This window comes from Phyllostomus discolor, chromosome 6 (assembly GCF_004126475.2).
Source record: "Phyllostomus discolor isolate MPI-MPIP mPhyDis1 chromosome 6, mPhyDis1.pri.v3, whole genome shotgun sequence".
Taxonomy (NCBI): Eukaryota; Metazoa; Chordata; class Mammalia; order Chiroptera; family Phyllostomidae; genus Phyllostomus; species Phyllostomus discolor.
Window position 1 is genome coordinate 15748811 of NC_040908.2, and position 20704 is coordinate 15769514.

Here is a 20704-nt window from a genome sequence, read left to right on the forward strand (position 1 = left end):
AGCCTAATTATAACGTTCTGTTATATCAAAGTGGGATTATATCTAGTAACTTAACATACTAAAAGGAACATTTTAAATATCTTTAGTTTCACATAGTGAGTCGACTTTGATTAAATGTTTTTTTATTTGATTGGAAATTTTAGGTGTTGGTACTATGGCTTGTTTTTTTATTTCTAGGACTGTCACCAGACCTGCAGTCTATGGAGCAGATTCGGAGAATTATGAGACCCACTGATGTCCCTGACACAGGTTACGTATATAGAGAAGTTGGCTTAATTGTTTTATGTAAAGTGTTGGCATATTTGAATTTAATTATAGTGGAAGTAGGATAGGTTTTACATAATAAATAACAGAGTTTTTTTTATAGTCAGTAAGCTATAGATTACTTGCAGTAACATAGAATATTTCACTTTCTATTATTTCCCAAAGTATAGGATTTTAATTTGTCTCTATAACCACAATGTGGTTCTGTCAAGATAATTAATCACAAAAGATCTTGCTGTTGATTTCTCTTACCCTCCTATCTTTCTAAATTCCCTCATTCATATCAACATTGGTTATGTTCTTCAGAGACTTCTTAAAAATTAGTCAACAGTTTTTAAACTAAAATTTTTTTTTCTTAGCTGAGGATACAATTAACCTTCTTTTAAATTATCTGGTAGTTTTCTGATGTTTTTTTCTGAGTCATTTATGTTGAAATTTTTGGACTTCTTAACACTCTTGAGGCAGGAAGCTCTAGAGATGTGTGCTGAATTTTATGAATATTATGAAAATTTTATGTGAAAAATTACGAAAATTGACTATTCAGACATTTAGGATAACTCTTAAGTTAGTCAAAACAAAAGCAAATATGTTCCAATCGAGGATAAATTGCTGTGTTGATTAACAGATGAACGAAATGTAATTTTATAAATAAATGCCTAGGCACAGTTGCCACTTGCCCTAACTTTAATATTGGCTTTTAAATGCTAATTACTTATTTTTGAGCATCAGTGTAGGTGTGTGTCCATTGTGATATTCATATAATAACACGCCACAGGGACCCGTGAATTGGGTGCAGTTATGTTATTCTGTTTCACAGTTCACCTTTTGCTTAAAACATCAGTACATTTCTGTGTGGCATTTTTCTGACACTAAAGGTGCGTGGTGTTTCCACACTAAACCAATCCCCAACACCAAGTGAGTGTCACACAATTCGATTCTGACACTAACCTGACAGCTTCAGGGCCTCCATTCCACAAGACTGCCCCGACTTCAGATGCCACCCTCAGGTGGGGTCCCTAGGAGTCCCATACTTTTGCCTGGCTGACTGCAAGTTTGGGGGTTCCCACAACAACCTCCTCAGGTAATTTACTTCCATTTACCAGTTACCTATACAGGATACAGCTCAAATAGCCAGTGGAGGGGGGATGCATGGCACAAGGTATAGGGCGGGGCTTGGTTGATGAACAGTTTCCACACCATTTGGCATCAATGTGTTCACCAACCTACAAACTCCCCAAATCTAGTTATTCAACAGTTTTTATCTCAATTTCCAGCCATCCCTTCCCAGAGGTGACGGGGATAGGGTAGGAGGGCTGTAAGTCTCAACCTTCTAATCAGATATTTGATCTTTTTGTTGACTAGCCCCCATTCTGAAGCTATCTACAGGCCCCTGGGTTACTTCTTTAGTATAAACTCAGATGTGATGAAGGAGACTCCTTATGAATAACAGAAGATGCTTCTAATTACTTGAAGAAATTCCAGGGGTTTTAGGAACTCTGTGCTGGGAATGGGAACAAAGACCAAATATAATTTTATTATATCACAATCTCATGTTATTAAAAGCCATTAACATAAACAAAACTGCCCTTTTCCCTCAGTTTCTACCAGACTTTTAAAACAAATTTACATGGGGTTAATTGTCCCATTATTTGCATAATCAGCTCCACCCATTATGTATTGTATTAATCAGTACTCGACCAACTTCAGTATCTTTAAAATGAGAATTGCCTAGAGTGTCACAGGGTCCAGAAATCCTATTATATAATAGGAACATCATCATATATATTTAAAAAACAAAGGTCTTTCAGCTTATTGATAGGAGGGTTGTTTATGGTGATTTTGATTATTCATCAAATATGGTTGGGCTGGTTGGTTACTAAGTTTATGTCCTGTGCTCTTAAGATACAAAAATTCTAGTGGTGGGTGAGCTGGGCAGAGGGGGGGGGAGGGGGGAAAACTGTCCCCAGAGGGACAGCTGTAACAGCATAAACAATAATTTAAAAAATCCAAAAATTCTATAGAAAGATGAGCATTAAAAAATATTCATGGACCAGTGCCTGAGCAAAACATGCCTAAACTTCTAAAGTAGACTGTTAAAAACATGGATTTGGTTGCTTGTTTTCAAGGGTGATTGGACTGTTTTCTTCAGTGTTCTGAAAATCTAATAATACCACTCAAAATGCTACTTATGACTAAACATCAGCCATTATAAATGGTTGTATAGATCTCTGGTCAGTAAGCCACTGACATTACATATTGTAATAAGTTGCCTCATGACTTTCTTGTGTAAGCAACCCAACTTATCTATGTTGGGTATAAAAAGAAAACATACATTTTACCAGATTTTGATTATAATTATAGACTATATTAGACTAAACCTAACAGAAACTAGTATTTATCTATTTGTTTGTATTTTTTCAAAGGACTTTATTTATTTTTAGAGAAAGGGGAAGGGAAGGAGAAAGGGAGAGAAATACCTGTTGGTTGCCTCTTGTAAACCCCCAACTGGGAACCTGGCTTGTAACCCAGGTGTGTGCCCTGACTGGGAATTGAACTGGTAACATTTTGGTTCACAGGGACAAGCTCAGTCCACTGAGCTACATCAGTCGGGGCTAGAAACTAGTATTTAAATAATAGGGCATTTCTTTTAAAATGCGGTTTTTTAACCCTGGCCAGTGTGGGTCAGTTGGTTTGGAGCATCGTCCCATGGACTGAAAGCTGTGGGTTCAGTCCTCAGTCAGCGCACGTACCTGGGTTGCTGGTTTGATTCTCCCCGCTACCCCTCTCATCAGGAGGCATGCAAGAGGCAAGCAATTGATGTTTCTTTCTCACATTGATACCTCTCTCTCTATATACACACACACACACACACCACACACACACACACCACACACACACACACACACACACATATATATATCCCTCTCCCCCTCCTCCCTTCTCTCCCCTCATCCCCTCCTATTCCTCCCCCCATTCTTTTTCTAAAAGCAATAAAAAAAAGTACTTGGATGAGGATTTTTTTAAAAAAATTTTAATGCTTTTTAAGTAAAATACAGTAAAAATATATTTCAAGTTGTTAACATTTTCAGAGTTGCTGTTAATGGTATGTTTTAGCTATAAATCAGTTTCGAGGGTGACATGTTAAGTTTAGGTTTCTCTTTGTATTTTAATGGCAAGTTTCTGAGATGTTCAAATGGTCATGTTAAGCTGTGTAAGCTACAGAAATTTACAGATTAACAAAATTTTTATTTTTTTAAAGATTTTATTTATTTATTTTTAGGGGAAGGGAGGGAGAAAGAGAGGGAGAGAAATATAGGTTTGTGAAACATCCATTGGCTGCCTCTCACATGCCCCCTACTTGCCAGCAACCCAGGCATGTGCCCTGACTGAATCAAACTGGGACCTTTCGCTTCGCGGGCAACACCCAACCCACTGAGCCGCACAAGTCAGGGTTGACTAATGTTTTTAAAACAATAGCCCAATATTGTGATACTTGTTTACTAGGAATTGAATTATAACACATTGAACTTGGAGATTGTTGTCTTGATTCCAGTAAGGTTGAAGAATGCCACATCGTTGCTACCATTAGGTGATTTTGTATGCATACGGGACGAATAATTCCAAAAGCAACTACATTCTACTTTTATTGTCACACTAAAATGTAGACCGATATCTTGGCCTCCTGCCTACTGCAGACTGGATAGAGAGCCTGTGCAGTTAGAGCGCTGGGGCTGTGTGTGTTTATTTTTCTTAAAGAATCAACTTGTGATTTTTTTAGAAATCACAAAGAGCTTGTAAATTGAGACTGTCCCTAGGGATATCACCTTGCTGGTGTATTTCTTAAAACGACATAGCAGAAGTTTAGGAAATTATAGAAATTAAGAGTGCATTGCCACCAGTTCTTCGAGGTAATTCTCCTATCACGGTAAACTATATTATGACTCAAAGTGAAAAGCTCCTTTCTTGATAAGCTACATTATGAAGTTTATGAATTATCCCCCCCCCCAAAAAAATCTTAGCACTGATTTCTCCTGCCGTTAGCACCATAGTTCTTAGAAAAGTGCTTCATACCACATCTCAGCGTCCATCCCCTCACTGCAGTCTGACTCTGAGCCACTCTCCTTCAGCCATGACAGAACTGCTTTAATTAAACGTCTGATGATCTGATTATAAGTGGCCCATTTTTTGGTTTTCAACTTATTCCACTTATTCATTGTATTTGCAACTTAACCGTTTCCTACTTGTAGATAATTCTTACCCCTTATAGGAGATCTCTACTATTCTTATTCTTGTTTTGACCATGTTTTCTCAGTATTTTTTAGTCATTCCCCCTCCTCTGCTTACTTATTAAGTGTTTAATTCCTCAGAATTCATTTACTGTTCTCACTTTTCATTCCCAAGGTGGTCTGGGTCCCTCCTAAGATTTGCACTATTGTGGTGTATGATAAAGATACCCAGATAAGCATTTTTAGCTTAGACCTCTTTTTTTTAAGCTTGAAACATTACTAATGCCAAGGATCAGATCTGATATTGTTCATACTTTAAATCCTCCATGCCTTAGTCGAAAATGTTTTCTTCCCTCAATTGATCTACAGATAAATGCTATTCCAGTGAAATCTCAATTGAATTCATGGACTTAAGACATACTGGTTCAGAAGTTTATATGTAGAAGAACAATGGACTGAAAGTAACCGTGACAATCCTGAAGAATAAATATTAAGCAGAGATACTAGCCCCACAGATTTATTTAAAGCTCTGTTGTTGGCTCAAGGATAAATAAAAAGGATTAATGGAGTAGACTATGGCATCCAGAGTTAGACAGCTTTAGGTAGCTCTGGGAGGAAAGGATGGACTGACTGTTCAGGAAATGCTGCTGGGTCATTTGATTATCCATATGGAGAAACTATGTACAAAAGATGAACAGTCTTTTTCATATATTACGTGCTTAGAGTGTGTCATACACATATTTCCTATATGTGGAAAGGGCTGGAAAATACTTCCTTAGGAAGCCAGGGAAGTTTATATTTGTATGATGCTTTAACAAAGAATGGCTTAGTTTGCCATAGCTAGTGTGGCTTAGTTGGTTGGAGTGTTGCCTTATAGCCCAAAGGGTTGCAGGTTCAGTTCTCAGTCGGGGCACATACCTAGGTTGTGGGTTTGATCTTTGGTTGGGGTGTGTACAAACAGCAATCAGTCAGTGTTTCTCTCTCCCCCTTCCTCTCTGTCTCTCTCTAAAAACAATGAAAAAATGTCCTTAAGTGAGGATTAAAAAGAATAATAAATAGCCCTGGCTGGTGTGTCTCAGTGGATTGAGCACCATCCTGCAAACCAAAAGGTTGCTGGTTCAATTCCCAGTCAGAGCACATGCCTGGGTATGTCCCCAGTTGGGGGCCAGGTCCCCAGTTGGGGGCGTGTGAGAGGCAACAACACATTGATGTTTCTCTTCCTCTCTTCTTCCTGTCCTCCCCCTCTCTCTAAAAATTAAAACCTTTAAAAATAATAATAAATAAAAGAATGGCTAAGTTTGATAAACTAGACGAGCAGGGGAGAAGAGATTGTTATTGTTTATTAAAGGGTAAGAGGACAGGAGAAGAAATGTGATAAAGATATACTTTATTTTATAAACTTTATTTTGTTTTATTCATTGCTGTTTTTATCCTTTAAAGGTTTGCTCTGTGACTTGCTGTGGTCTGACCCAGATAAGGATGTGCAAGGCTGGGGAGAGAATGATCGTGGTGTTTCCTTCACCTTTGGAGCTGATGTAGTCAGTAAATTTCTGAATCGTCACGATTTAGATTTGATTTGTCGAGCACATCAGGTATGAAATATAAAAGTGTTGGATATTTTAATATTTATTAACTTCACCCAAGTCCACTCCTTTTATTTTTGAGGAACCTGGGAGGTGAAGCCTCTACCTTGTTCTCACAATTAACAAGATAATGATTGTTAACCCTTTCTCACCCTCTATGAGAAAATGTTTCAAAGGGATATACTTTTGCAGTATAGTGCAATTCTAGCAAAGTTTTTGGTGCTTGTTTGAAGCTTTCTATAAATACTCAGTCCCATTTTAATATGATGTTTAAATATAGATAGTAATCAAGTGAATTGTGGGGATGTTGATAAGGACAAACCACACTTACTGTAAAAAGACTTTTTTGAGAAAGTTGGGGAAAATCAATTATAGGCAGGGTACCTAGATATCCAGTAGTAGTTGTTCATTGTTTTAGCTGCGATGATATGTCATTGCCATTACGTAAGAAGGATGTCCATATCTGAAATGCATACTCAGGTATGCAACAGTAAGATGATGAGACCAGGGTTTGCTTTAAAATACATCAGAGAGAAAACGGGATAAATTAAGGAAATGTAACAAAATGCTGGTGATTATTAAATCAGGGAAGTTTAATAAATGAGAGTTTGATTAACTGTCTGCTTTTGTGTATGTTTGAATTTTTGTTATAAAAATGCATATACAATTTAGGTTGGTTTGTTTGTCCTCCACCACTAAGTTGTACACTGTAAAAAAAAAAAAGATTTTATTTATTTTTAGAGAGAGGTAAAGGGAGGGCAAAAGAGAGGGGGAGAAATATCAATTGGCTGCCTCTCACGTGCTCCCAGCTAGGGACCAGGTCCACAACCCAGGCATGTGCCCTAACCGGGAATCGAACCAGCAGCCTTTCTCTTTGTGCCACAATGATGAGCCAACTGGAACCGCAGTGGTCAGGGCTAAAGTGTACACTTTTTGAGAAGGGGATTGTTGGTGACTTGTTGACCTTTCAATATCCACTGCCTTATAAACTTACTGACATATTATAGGATGCGTTTAGTGTTTGTTGAATAAAATAATTAACAAAAGCTTATTTTAACAGTTTAATATGCCGAGTCCTCATGTTCTCTAAAACATAACTTGTATGAAGTATATTCAGAAGCATTTTTAAAACCCTTTTGTGGCTGTTTTTGAAAGTGTACTAAAAGTATTTGAAATTTGTAAATATATTTTTAAAGCTTCTTTGTTTTCTTGTTACAGCAAAATTTATTGATTATATATTGTTCCACAGTACTTTCCTTTTCTCTGGGGCTTTATACCCCACAACACTTCATTACTTCTACCTCTTTGTGGTCCTGTGTGATAAACACACGTGACTGGCTTCTCATTTTCTGCACATGTTGTATATCACATGCCTTTTTCCTAGTAGAATATCCTAGTTCAATTGAAATGAAATCATGTCCCCAAATTCTTTGCTTTTGGCAGAGTTGTCTTTTAATCAATAAACGTTGTGTTTATGATTGAAGTTATTAAGATAAGAGGGCAGAGTGGCTACGTTTCCTAATAATACAGCCACTGATAACTCATTTTGTTACAGCTATAGATCTCCATTCACTGGTCTTTTCAAAAAAGGTGATTTTTAATGAGTCAGGTTACTGAACTACCTTAGTTTGTGTGGTCTTTTTCCAGATGCCTTCAAAAATCCTATTCTGCTTAGTTTCAAATACATTGTTTTGTTTCAGGTGGCAAATTATGTTCTGACCAAGGCTATCTTTGTCAGTTGTTTAACACAGATTCACTGCAGGAATTAAAATATTTTCACAAGCTAGTAGTATAGAAGATTATGTCTCTAAATAAGCCATTAAAGAAATAACATATTCCAAAAACAGCAATAGATTACTCACAGTTTTATACCAGGCAAGGGGAAAAAAAGGAATAAAGTCCTAATTAAATTGAAGTGTACCTTTATCTAGGAGTTGGTTGATACATTCCAGCTCAGGTTTAGGAGAGATGGTTTAGCCAAGGAGAGCTAAGATGTAAAAGTCCCCTGTTGCTAGGCAACAGTGGAGCCAGTGCTGACACGTAAGATGATCTGATGATCTTTGTGGGGGCTCTGTACAGCTTTCTGCCCTGCTGGTAAGCCTTTACCAGGGGAGGAGCAACTGCCCTAAAGGTCTTAAGGGAGCCATTTAAGTCAGCAGAGTCTCGAGAAACTCTCAATGGTCTTCACAAACTCTGGGTATTTATAGTTTAAATGTCCCCTTGCCATAGTGGCTTCTTCACATGTGTTTTTGATAAGCCCGCAGCAGCATCCCTCAGCAGCTGTGCTCCCGAGTGCTTATCAGTGACAACAAATGAGGTAGTGGCATGGCATCCTGATACAACTTACTTCACTCTTACATCAAAGCAACTCTACTCTTAAAAACTTTATTTTTGTTGTAAACAAGTGGATTTGAAATCATATCAAATCAATACACAGTCCATATCTCTAGAATTAAGAGACCTGTGATGAGGAGTAACACAAACTCCAAATATTTCCAGAAGGAAAAAAAACATGTTCTTTCAGTAGATGAGTGATTGAGTGAACAAGTGAGACAGGGAAACTGAGAACTGAAGGGATGTACTGAGTGCAAGCACCGTGCTGAGCCTGGAGTCGATAAGGTGGCCAAGGTCTTAGCAGAAAAGGTTAATATCTAAATGCTACCTGAGGTAATTACAACAGGAGCATGTATCAAGGTAGGGATTACTTAAAAATAAAAATGATTCTGGAGATACTCTCTTAGCAAGTATTGTAGAATAACTTTTGCTAAATGGAAGGATACCTAAAAAACTTCAAAAAGTATTCTTGCCTACCATATGTAAATATAAACTTTACATATTGTTGGCTATCCCTCAAACTGTAGAGCTAAGAAACAATTGTTTAACTCACTCAGGAATTGACAATAGATTCCAGAAATTACATTTAATCATTAAAGAAGAATTATATATAAAAATTTTATAAAGCTATTTTTAGGAGCATGATTTGTGTAAATTAAGCTCAATTTAGTAGAGTTTTCAATGTGTAGCTACATAATACATAAAATTTAAGAGTGAAGCAAGAAAAAATGTCCTTGCTGTAATCTGTTTTTCATCGTCTGGTTATTGTTCACTGAATTAAGGATTCTGTAGTTGGATTATAATGTCATCTAAGAAGTACCTAGTTTAAGAATAAAAATCAAGCTTCCAAAACAAATAGGGTTTGTTTTTTTATCTTTGTTACATTAATCTCAGTGAGTACAAATAGTTGAGAATGACCTATAAATATGTTTTTTTCTTTTACATTTTGTTTGACAGGTGGTGGAAGATGGATATGAATTTTTTGCTAAACGACAATTGGTAACCCTATTCTCAGCCCCAAATTACTGTGGTGAATTTGATAATGCTGGTGGAATGATGAGTGTGGATGAAACTTTGATGTGTTCATTCCAGGTATAATATAAATTTATAACAACTAGATATCAAAACTATTGTCAGAAGGAATTTTCTTTCAGGTTTGTGTTCTTAAGTAAAGAAAATCAGTTTTATTAAGAAATGATTCTCAGCATAGACTCATTAGAGATTTCTGTTTTTGTATCAGATATTAGAGGTTTAGAGAACCTAAGTTATACCAGTCATTCTTTGTCTCCCCATCCCCCAAATTATAAGAGAAAGTTTATTTAGGAAGTTGCAGGGGTAGTAGAAGTGAGCCAGCTGGGCTGAGCAGGCTCAGGAAGCAAGTTACAGAGGCTGAAGAAGGGCCCTCGGAGCTTAGGGGGGAGAAAGGCAGAGGTAAGGTGCCTTGGGGGAAGGAGAGGAGGCAAAGGTAAGGTGCCTTGGGGGAAGGAGAGGAGATGAGAAAGGCTGGGCACAAGTGCGGGCCATGTGGTGTGAGGGCATTACAGACTCACCACAGGTGTGCGGAATTTAGGGGAGGTCTTAAGGGAGGCTCTCAAAAGAATAGTCATCAGCTTGTATCAGTCATTCTTAATGCAGGTTTTAAAATTGTTAAATTCCTTTGTGACTCCTTGAATAATGGTTTGCCTGACAAAAGACTGTGAATTAAATAAATTATTTAGATTTTGTTTTCTTTTACAAGATGAATAGGTGGGACAGACATTGAGGAAGAATTATAAACTCAGATTAAAATAACATAGAATATTTATTTAAGAAAAAACTTTCCAGATAACCTTAAAGTACCCATTTATAAGTATAGAAACATTTACTTTTTTAAAAGATGAACTCTTAGCTTTAATGTGCTACTTAATATTCTTGTTCATAGATCAAAACAACTTCGATACTTTGTTTTTACAAAGGTTATTTCATATCCATAACATGTAGCACACTATCTCTTTTTAAATATAGACCATCCTTCTTTCTTTTTATATTATACTATTTGTAACAACTAATATAATTGAGTGGTAAATGACTTCTCATTAAGGATAGTAACCAGGCATTATCTTTTCAATCGGTGGCATAGTAGAGTTGATTTTTTTTTTCAGGGAGGTGCTACAATGTTCTGAATAGTTCTAAGAAATACTTCATAAATCTTTTATACTCATTTTTTGTGTAAATACAGAAATTTTCTATCTTTAATTAGGTTAAAACTTTATTTACACCTACCAGAATAAAGATGATTTTTAAAAAATAGTAACAGGTATTGGTGAGGATGTGAAGAAATTGGAATCTTATATATCTATAATAGGAATGTACATAAGTGGCAGGAATGTAAAATGCTACAGCTGCTTTGGAAAACAGAGTTTCTGTATGACCCAACAGTTCCAGTCCAGTTACTGGTATATACCCAAAAGAATTAAAAATACGTACTCAATTACATGTAAATGCATATTCATATGAACATTATTTATAATAGCCAAAACGTGGAAACAACCCAAATGCCCATAGGCTAAAGAATGAATAGACAAAATGTGGAATGTCCATAAAATGGCATATTGTTTGGCAATTAAAAGTACTGATAGGTGCTACAACATGCACGAACCTTAAAAACAAAAAAGCCCATCACAAAATACCACACATTGTATGGTTCCATTTATATGAATGAGCCAGAAAAGACAAGTCAATAGATAAAGTTGATTAGCGGTTGCTTAGAAGTAAAGGGGGGCAGTTAGGGGAGTGGAAAGTGGAAATGGGGATGGGAGCAAGGTTTCTTTTTGGAATGACAGAAATTTTCTAAAATTAGATTATGGTGGTAGTTGTACAACTCTATAAATATATATACTAAAAATCATTGACGTTTTAAATATGTAAACTTCATTATATGTAAAAATAAAGTTGGGGTTGTTTTGTGGGGTGGATTTGGATAATTTTTGAGTTTATTTGAATCAAACTGATGACATGCTGGGGAGCAAGATCTCATGCTCCTCAAATAAACCTGTTTTGTTTTTTTTAAGCAAAAAGATGTTTACACATACAAAATTAAGGTCTAAAGAGTTTGTGACTAGTTACCCTCTGAATAGTGGCAGAATTATGGTGAGAGCTTAGGTATTTTTAACTCTTAAAGCTAGAATTTTTCCTCACCACAGAGATACATGGCTTTATTCATTTATTTATTTTGCTTAAATCTAAGGGTTGGTTAGTCGATAGGATTCGTGCATTTGAGCATTTTGTTACTAACTTATCAATGGAATGACAAATAGCACCACTCAGATACTAGAATGTTTGCACTTTTTAAAATGTGAGAAATGTTTATGGAACTTTACTGTTTTTTCTCTATTTTTATTACACTTTTTAATAATTTGTACCATTTATTTAAAAAAGTCATAACAATAGTTTTCTTAAACTTACTGTGCTTTAAGGAATAACATTGTCAATAAATTGTTTACTTTAAGATATTGAAACCATCTGAAAAGAAAGCTAAGTATCAGTATGGTGGACTGAATTCAGGACGTCCCGTCACTCCACCTCGAACAGCCAATCCACCGAAGAAAAGGTGAAGAAAGGAGCTGTGTAAAGAAACCATCAGATTTGTTAAGGACATACTTCATAATATATAAGTGTGCACTGTAAAACCATCCAGCCATTTGACACCCTTTATGATGTCACACCTTTAATTTAAGGAGACGGGTAAAGGATCTTAAATTTTTTCTAATAGAAAGATGTGCTACACTGTATTGTAATAAGTATACTCTGTTAAAATATTCAACAAAGTTAAGTCCAAATTCAAAATTACCCATTAAAGATACATCTTCACTTACCACAGTTTTTAAAGTTGAAAAGCATCCCAATTAAACTAGATGTGATAGTCAAACCAGATGAAAGCATGATGATCCTTCTGTGTAATGTGGTTTTAATGTTGCTTGGTTGTTTAATTAATTTGGGCTTGTTTTGTTTTGTTTGTTTGTTTTTGCTAGAATAACCGCAAATATTTTAAACTTTTTTCCCTAAACATTTTTAAAAGTGAAATGTGGGACGAGCTTTAAAGACGTTCACCAACTATTACTTTTTCTTGCTTCTTTACTTATGTATCTGTTTGATCTTAGCTGAGAAAATTTATGCCTCATTATTGTAAAAAGGAATTTTAGAGATTGATATTTTAAAAGTATGCAAACTGTCCAATCCAGTGATTTAATCAAACAGTTTGGGTAAACTTTGAGGCTGATAGTGACTATTTTGCTTCATTCAGAAATTGCCACAGATTTGGGTTTGTGCACTCTAATTTCTAACTTATTCTCTATTGTGCAGTAGCATTTCATTTAACTTTAAGATAAGGCTCATATAGTATTACCCAGCTAGTTGGTAATGTGATTATGTGGTACCTTGGTTTTAGGTTTTAATTTGCACGAAACACCTTTTGGCATGCTTAACTTTCTGGTAACACTCTCACCTGCATCATCTTTGTTTTTTTGGTTTTTGTTGTTGTCGTTACTGTTATTTTTTGTTTTTAGATCCACAAAACAGAATCCTTTTTTGACAAGCCTTAGGAAGCGGACACTATTTCTTTTTCCCTCACTCTGTACGAAGGATGTATTTAAATGAATGCTGGTTAGTGGGACATTCTGTCAACTATGAGTATTGGGTGCTTAACTGTCTAATATTGCCATGTGAATGTTGTATACGATTGTAAGGCTTATGTCACTAAAGACTTTTATTCTGATTTTTCATGATCAAAGTTCATATTGTATAGACATGCTTTGTAGTGAACTATAGTAGCAATAATTTCTGTACATGATCAAGGGTTTTTTGCAGTATTTCTTTTCCTGTTTTCTTTTTTTTAAGGGTTAGTATTAACAAATGGCAAGAGTACAAAAGTGAACATAAAGGTTTTATAAGAACTTAGAGAACACAGATTTGTGATTTTTCGATGCAATACTTTTGGATGTGATTCTAAAAGCTTTTATTGAGCGTTGTCAAATTTGTAAGCTTCATAGGGATGGACATCATATTTATAATGCCCTTCTATGTGTGCTACCATAGTTGTGAAATTCTTGACCTTAATATTGTCTTTAAAAATGTTAAATTGAGAACTCTGTTAACTTACATTTTATGAATTGGTGTATTGTGTTTCTGCAAGAGATTTGATTTTCAGCACAGTGCAACGTTCTTTCAAATGCTTTTTTTTCTAATTCCATTTTGTTTTAAAGCACATTTTAAATGTAGTTTTCTCATTTAGTAAAAGTTGTCTAATTGATACGAAGCCTGACTGGTTATTTTACCCTCCCCCCTTTTTTCCTTTACAGTGAGACATTTAGATACATTTTAATCCCATAGATTTCAGTGTCTGATGTATATGGAATTGATCCTTTTCTGAAGGTGTTTGTGTACTGTGATTGGTAGGCTTTTATCTAACTTGATTTTAAATAACGAGTGTAAGTTGAGCAATGTCTAATACAATTTTAGATGTACTTTTAATAGTCATAGTGAAGCAGACCTAGAAAATAAGCCTTTGGCAGAAAACGTGGTAGTCTTTTATTAATCTCAGTATTAATAAAACCACATTGATTTTGATCCCACTTACTGGAGGTCTGTAATAATACATCCAGCTCAGTACTGATTATGAAAGCATAGTTACTAATTAAATAAATATTTGGCCACTAAATTTTAAAGGATGGGAATTCACTGTTTAAATATTATTCAAGCAGTCTTTAAACCACTTTAATAGCTTCTATTTATATATTGATTATTAAAAGTATTTACTTGGTAATACTGCTACTTGAAGTAAAACTTCATTTCTTAGGAGAAACATACCCTGTAATTTCTTAGTGCCACTAACTTACAGTGTTCTTCTCTGATTTTTAATAATTTTCTATATTTAAATGTATCTATAATCTGAATGTCATGACATTCAGATTCATTAAACCTCACCAGGTAGTGTGATAGCATCAATTTCTGTTTTGAAATGAAGAGAATTGACTACAGTAGACCCCTTGCATTTGAAGCTTTAATATTCATTGTTTTAATTTTGCCCAGGGACAAATTTTAATCATGACCAGCAAGACTGTTTTTGCAAATGTGGAATCAAATACCAGGAAGAAAAATTTTAAAGCTTAAACAGTGGCTAATTGGAAGTGTTCAAAGGATTTATATGCCCTTCAAAAAAAAAAAAAGTGAGGAGGAAAGACAGGAACATCTTGGCATGTGTCCCTTAAGAATGTAAAAGTGTGTCATACTGAGCCAAGGAAATGAATGCATCTTCATTCTTAAGTTCAGGTACATTTTGTCTCCTTGGCAACCATAACTTTTGAATTCAGCTTTTTTGTCTTTAACTTATTTATGCCAAAAACGTGTTGAGAGAAGGAACATGGTCAAGCTTACTCCTCTCTTGCTACCCTGCGCAGTCCACTCCTCCCGCCCTTGGGGATCCAGCCCTGAAACAAAGCCACACCTGAGAAGACGTGGGCCAGCAGGACTAAGACCAGTGACATCCGCTTAGAAATATTGTACTACGTCCCATTTTGCTAGGTTTCAGTGCTTTATAATTTCCTTAAACAGCTAAAAAGTGGTTAAAAGTATCTTGAAGTGACAGCATACCTTAAAAAATGAACAGTAGTGAAATAAGACAAACTGATTGCATGTAAGGATACACCTGAAGTTTTACCATTACACTCTATAATGTCTATTCAACAAGTGACATTTAGATAGTGTAACAATTTTGACCTGTTCAGTTTGATCACCCACTCGAATATTACGCAGTCAGAAGAAATATCTAGCAAGACTGTAGCAACATGAAAAGAGCCCAGGGAGCAGGGGCAGGGAGGTTATCCATTAGGCAGAATGGAAGAATGAAACGGGACAAATTACAAAACCGTGAAGGATTTTTATGTATCGCTTCAACAAACATTAAGCACGTACTACATCCTAGTCACCTGGCCAAGGGTTAAGATAAGGCCAGAACGACTCCTGCAGAAGAAGGGACAACTTAGAACACATTGAACAGAATGGGAAGTATTACCCCTTATCACAGAGCCTTGGTCTTCACACCTTTTATTAATTTAGGTGGTCTGTTCATATAGTAATTTTAACATAGCAGGGCCGCTCCATCAAGCTGAGAGGAAGACCGATGGCTCCGATACACGCCTGACTTTGTGTCCAAGGGAAAGCGGTTAAATTAGGACTCCTGCCTGGGGAGATCACCGACCGTCGTGGTGTTTTCTTTTGCCCAGAGGGTAAGCCGGATAACGGCAGGTCCGCGGGCGGCGGCGCGCGCAGCCTCCGGCCGGCCCCGCCCCCAGCGGCGGTCTCTGAGCTGATTGGCCCGCGCTGGCCCCGCTCTCCATTGGCGGGAGGTCTTCGAGCCGGTCGTGCAGCTGTGGAGCGACCTGCGAGCTACCGTTTGAGGCCCGGGGGCGTCTGGGGGAGGCTGACCGCCCGCCCGGCCCCTGTCGCCAGCCCCAGGTTTTCGCAGGTACCTTAGTCCCGGGCGTTCCCGGCGACTCCCGGGTCGGTGGTGCCCGGTCCCTTCATTCCCTCTCACACCCAACCAACCCCTCGGGCCACCGGGTGTGAAGATGTGGCGGCGACTCTGCCCCTTCCTTACACTACACACTACCGCCCACGAGTCCCTCTGTGGCTTCGCGGGGACGAGGGCACACCCTTCCAAGCAGCGGAGGCCGGGGCCTGGGGGCCGGGCGGGGCGTGGGGGCGCGGGGGTAGGACGCGGGCGGCTCGCGGCGGTGGGCCCGGGCGAGCTGCCGGGACCGGGCGGGGCCGGTCTGTGGGGTCGCGGGGCGCCGCGCTCCCGCGGCCGAACAGGTGGTGCGGGCCGCTGGGCCGGCGGGGGCGGGGAGGGGACTGCTCTGCCGCGGCCTCCCTCACGCAGCCCGGGGTTTGGCTCTGCGGGGCCCCTCGTTCGCGGCCCCGCTGACGGAGCCCGTGCGCCGGTGCGTGGGGGGGGGGGGCGGTGGGGGCGGTGCGTGGAGTAAGACCCGCCTCTCGCTCGCGTCCCCCTGGAACACACCTGTTCCCCGGCGGCGCCTGCGCGGAAGGGCCGAGCTCCGGCCGGCCGGCTGTGCGTGTCCGCGCCTCTCGCTCGTTTCCCAGCCTTTGCGGGACGCGCTCCTTCCGCTCGCGGCGCCGCTGGAGGCCGCCTGGCCTCCGCTGGGAAACAAACTAACCGGCGCGCGGGGCGGCCGGGCGGGCGGCGCCGTGTGGACGCTGCTGGGTCCCGTCTGCTCACACCCTCTCCAGAGCACACTTTGAAGTGCCGTGTTTCTTCACGTCTAAACCACGCGCATTAGTCCAGGGGAGGCTGGGTTACCCGTCACATTGTGCTGAACGGCGCCCTTCCCGTAAAACACACGCGGTGCCAGTGCCGCGCCGCGTTGGGCAGTCTGCGCACCCTCGCTCCCGCTCTCTCCGCCACCGAACGCGGGGGCAGCCTTGCCCGGTCACAGGCCGCTTTTACGGAGCGCTTACTGGGCGCCAGGTTTTTAAAGACGGAAACAAAGGCCTTTAGTATCTGGGCGTCCTACGGGAGGAACCTGCCCCCGCAGTGAAGCAGCGCGGGGGCGCAGAGCGAGGGGGATGGAGACCGGCTTGCGGTCGGGTCTGTTCGCCGGGGTCCCCGCGTCCTCCCGCCCGCGACCCCGCCGGCGGCTGCTCTGCGTCGTCCTCCCGGTCGCTGCTGCCCGTTTCCAGCCTGTCCCTCCTTCCGTCCTGCCTCGTCTCCGTCCCGCGTGCCCCGCTTCGTGGCCGGGGCGGGCGGGGTTTCTGACCGGCCTCACCGAGATTCATTCCAGCAGCGGGGAGCTTCGGGCGCTGGCCGAGGCCGCTGGCGTTCCGTGGCCTTTGCATAAGTTAGGGAGAAGGTTTAAAGGCGAAAATTGTGGAGACTTGGTAATGGCCGCGGCAACGCCAGCGACGCAACCAGAATGTTTTGCCTAAATTTGCTGTATTGTTTTTCAACAATTAGACTCTGTGGTTGTAACGGAGAAAAGTGCTATCTATAGTCGTTTCACTGAGGATTCTGTGTTAAGAGATGTTTTAATTTAGCACGAAGGTGAGAAGTCCATTGTTGTATCCACTAAGTCATAATTTATTGCGCGCACTTTTACACTGCAAATGCCTGAGTTAAATTTTTATAAAGTGTAATGTGGTAGCTGTGTTTACATATGTTTTCCTGGCGAAGTGACAGTAATACCGGACTGCTTACCACGTGTCATGTGTTTTATACGAGATTTCACTTAATCTTCAGAACAGTTCTTCAGTGATTACAGAATGTGGGGCTGTGGTGTCCCAGTCCTGGATTCAAGTCCTGGCTTTATCCCTCACTGTGTGGTAATGAGCAAACGTGTTAACAACTTCTCTAAGTCTCAAGCCTCTAATCTAGAAAATAAGAATAAAACAACACCCACCTTATAGGGATGTTTTGAGAATTAAGTTAGATAACGTATGTAAAACTTTCAGCGTAGTGACTGGCACATATTAAGTGTTCAGCGTAAGGCTCTGCAGCAGAGGCTTACCTGCCTGTCCTGAGTTGCGCATGGATGTTGCGATTAGATTTTTGTCATAGAGGCAGACAGTCTTCAAACTGCTGCTTCCATTGTACGGTTCGGTGACACACCACCACGATACTCCCTACAAGACATGCAGAGAGAAGACATTGTTTGGATGCCTACAGATTAGCTGTGTCTACTTACTCTTCCACCACCGCCAAAAAACAACCCCCACGCCCGCCAGACATACTTCTGTTCAAGTATGAATTCTGGGATGGCTTTTTTTCATGTTGATGGAGTCCATGTAAAAAACTCATTGAAGGATTTTGCCTTATGAGCACACATGGTAGTGATTATGTATATTGTTAAAGATCAATGGATTAACTTTGTTTCAAATTTTATTAGATTATAGCAATGTACATTCGTGTACACTTATAATCTGCCACTCAATAGCATGCTTCCATACTCAAGTTTAAATATTAAAGTGATCAGTTTATGAGAATCCCTCAAAATACATATACTGTATATCTCTTCGTTAGAATTGTTTTTAACTTTTCAGAAAATACCAATAAATGCTATTGAATAAGTGAATTCTGTAACATATCAAGGAATTACCAGTAAGAAAATAGTTTTTGTGGGGGGGTTGCTTTTTAATATAATACTTGAAATTGATTATAATTAAGTTATGCAAATAGTTTGCCTTGATCTAGTAAAAAAATGGAGGTGGTGGCATATAAAAGCCATATGATAAAAAATATGTAAGGAAACAAAAATTTGAGGTGGTATATAAAAACACTATGATAAAAAGTATGTCAATACAAGCAGAATAAAAAATCAGGAAGAAAGACTACCTCAAATAGATTATAAACTCAGCATAGCTTCTATAATTAACTTTCAGATTTGGTTTTGAGTTCCTTAGTAGTCAAAATGGGGTATAGGATCTTATTTCTTGGGAAGAGGAGGTATATCAGCTACCCAAAGAAAGTTTAGCAATTCTTAGCACTGAATTCTAAAAGCACTTTCTCATGTGAGTCACTGTCACAACATTTTAGTAGCAAGTTCAGTAACATTTCCCAGGACTGCCTCTGGTGGTGTCATTAAGTTAGTTGCTTTTATATAGAAATAAGAGTGTGATAAGTAATTGTATGTTTTACTTTTACAGGAATCTTGGGAAACCAAAATGAGGCATAATCAGCTGTATTGTGAGACACCACCTACTGTTACTGTTCATGTAAAATCTGGGTCAAGTAGATCACATCAGCCTAAAAAACCTATTAATTTGAAGCGTCCTATTTTTAAAGATTGTAGGCCAGCATCTGAAAAAAATGTGCAGATTAGCAACAAGTCTAAACGCCCCAAAGGACCCTGTCTGGTTATACAGCGCCAGGAAATGACTGCTTTCTTTAAATTATTTGGTAGGTTTAAAATATTGAAATAATGGTAATTAGAGAATACTTTAAAATGAGAGACTGTAAAGATTTATTTTATTGTTTTCATTATAAAAGAGGATGCTGTTATTTTCTGTCAGATTTCTCATTTCCAACCAAATCTATGCTTGTTTCACTTAGTCTTTTTAAATGTTGGGTTTTGTTTGTTTTGATTCTTTTGGATTAGAAATTCAGACTCATCTCACTTCTTGACTACTTAAATCCAAGTGTCAAATGTAAATCCTGGACAGTTCAAATTCAGAGCATGAGTTCTCTTTGACCTAAAGTAAAATACTATATAAACTCTTGGCCAAGCCAACTGTCACAATTTGAGGGCCTCCCAAGACTTTCAGTGCTGTAACTGAGCAAACTGGGAAGGTTAGTCAACCAAAGAAGTTTCAGTATTATATCTGAGGAATATTGTTAACAATTAGCTATGCTTTATTATCATGCTCATACAGTAAAAATCAGTTTGAATTTGTTCAGACTATGACATAGTGCTACTCTGATAACATTTTTTTTAATCACCAAAAAGAAACTTCTTTATAGTATTTTTACTGGTCAAGAAAGTTTTTTTTGTTTATTTTGAGGTAAGGTAGTAAGGTAGACAGGATAAAGGGTAAGATAGACAGATTCTGGTAAATCCCTGTAGGAATGAATATCCCAGATGAAGGTAACAAGCTTCCTTGTTTATAGAGAAAGGCAGATGGGTGTACAAGGAGACACTTGAGAACAAGTGTATTTTCCCTACTTAGGAGACAGAAACTTTTTAAAACAATAAGAGCAAGCTGGCTGCAATTTAAAGAAAAGAAAATGAGGTAAGAAGAAAAAATATAAATAATATAAGTAGAAAAATGTTGAACTTACAAGGATATTTCCAGTCAGGATCTATAATGCTGTTACAAGTTTGCCTCTCCATTTAAAGTAGCATAAAATTATTACCCACAAACTCCTTTTATGATTCATAACTAATCATGAAAAATAAGAGAATATTCCTGCCTATACCATTTTAGGTAATTTAAGAAATAGAAGAAGAATTAACAAGGCAGAAATTAATTATTCTCTGAAAATCAGTACTTATTCTTGGAACTCTTCATGTATTTGACTATATCAATATCTCTAGGATGTAAAAATATAAAAAAGTTATGTTTTACTTAAAATGAAAGGGGAAAATGAAAAAAGCAAATTTTCTCAGATTATATTCTACAACTACCCATATATTTTGGGATTATAAAATTGAAATAAGTGTGTTTGACCTTTTTAGATGTTATTCTCTTTTAATAGCATTTTTCTTTGTTGATCTTTTTGTCATAATACTCAGTTGCTTCAAAATTAAATTT

General features: G+C 38.5%; 2 protein-coding genes across 3 annotated transcripts in view; both read left to right on the forward strand.

Moving 5' to 3' along the window:
• Nucleotides 1-13696, forward strand: part of PPP1CB (protein phosphatase 1 catalytic subunit beta) — a 38639-nt gene extending 24943 nt beyond the window's left edge. For both annotated transcript variants that reach the window (XM_028517757.2, XM_028517758.2), the window contains exons 6-9: nt 178-249; nt 5931-6082; nt 9365-9499; nt 11896-13696. In XM_028517757.2, coding sequence (XP_028373558.1) covers nt 178-249; nt 5931-6082; nt 9365-9499; nt 11896-12000 — 464 coding nt within the window. In that variant the 3' untranslated portion in view covers nt 12001-13696. The remainder of the gene's footprint in view (nt 1-177; nt 250-5930; nt 6083-9364; nt 9500-11895) is intronic.
• A 3883-nt stretch (nt 13697-17579) lies between these two features.
• SPDYA (speedy/RINGO cell cycle regulator family member A) overlaps nt 17580-20704 on the forward strand; it is a 28396-nt gene continuing 25271 nt past the window's right edge. Inside the window, exon 1 of the mRNA XM_028516694.2 lies at nt 17580-19352. Coding sequence (XP_028372495.1) covers nt 19118-19352 — 235 coding nt within the window. The 5' untranslated portion in view covers nt 17580-19117. The remainder of the gene's footprint in view (nt 19353-20704) is intronic.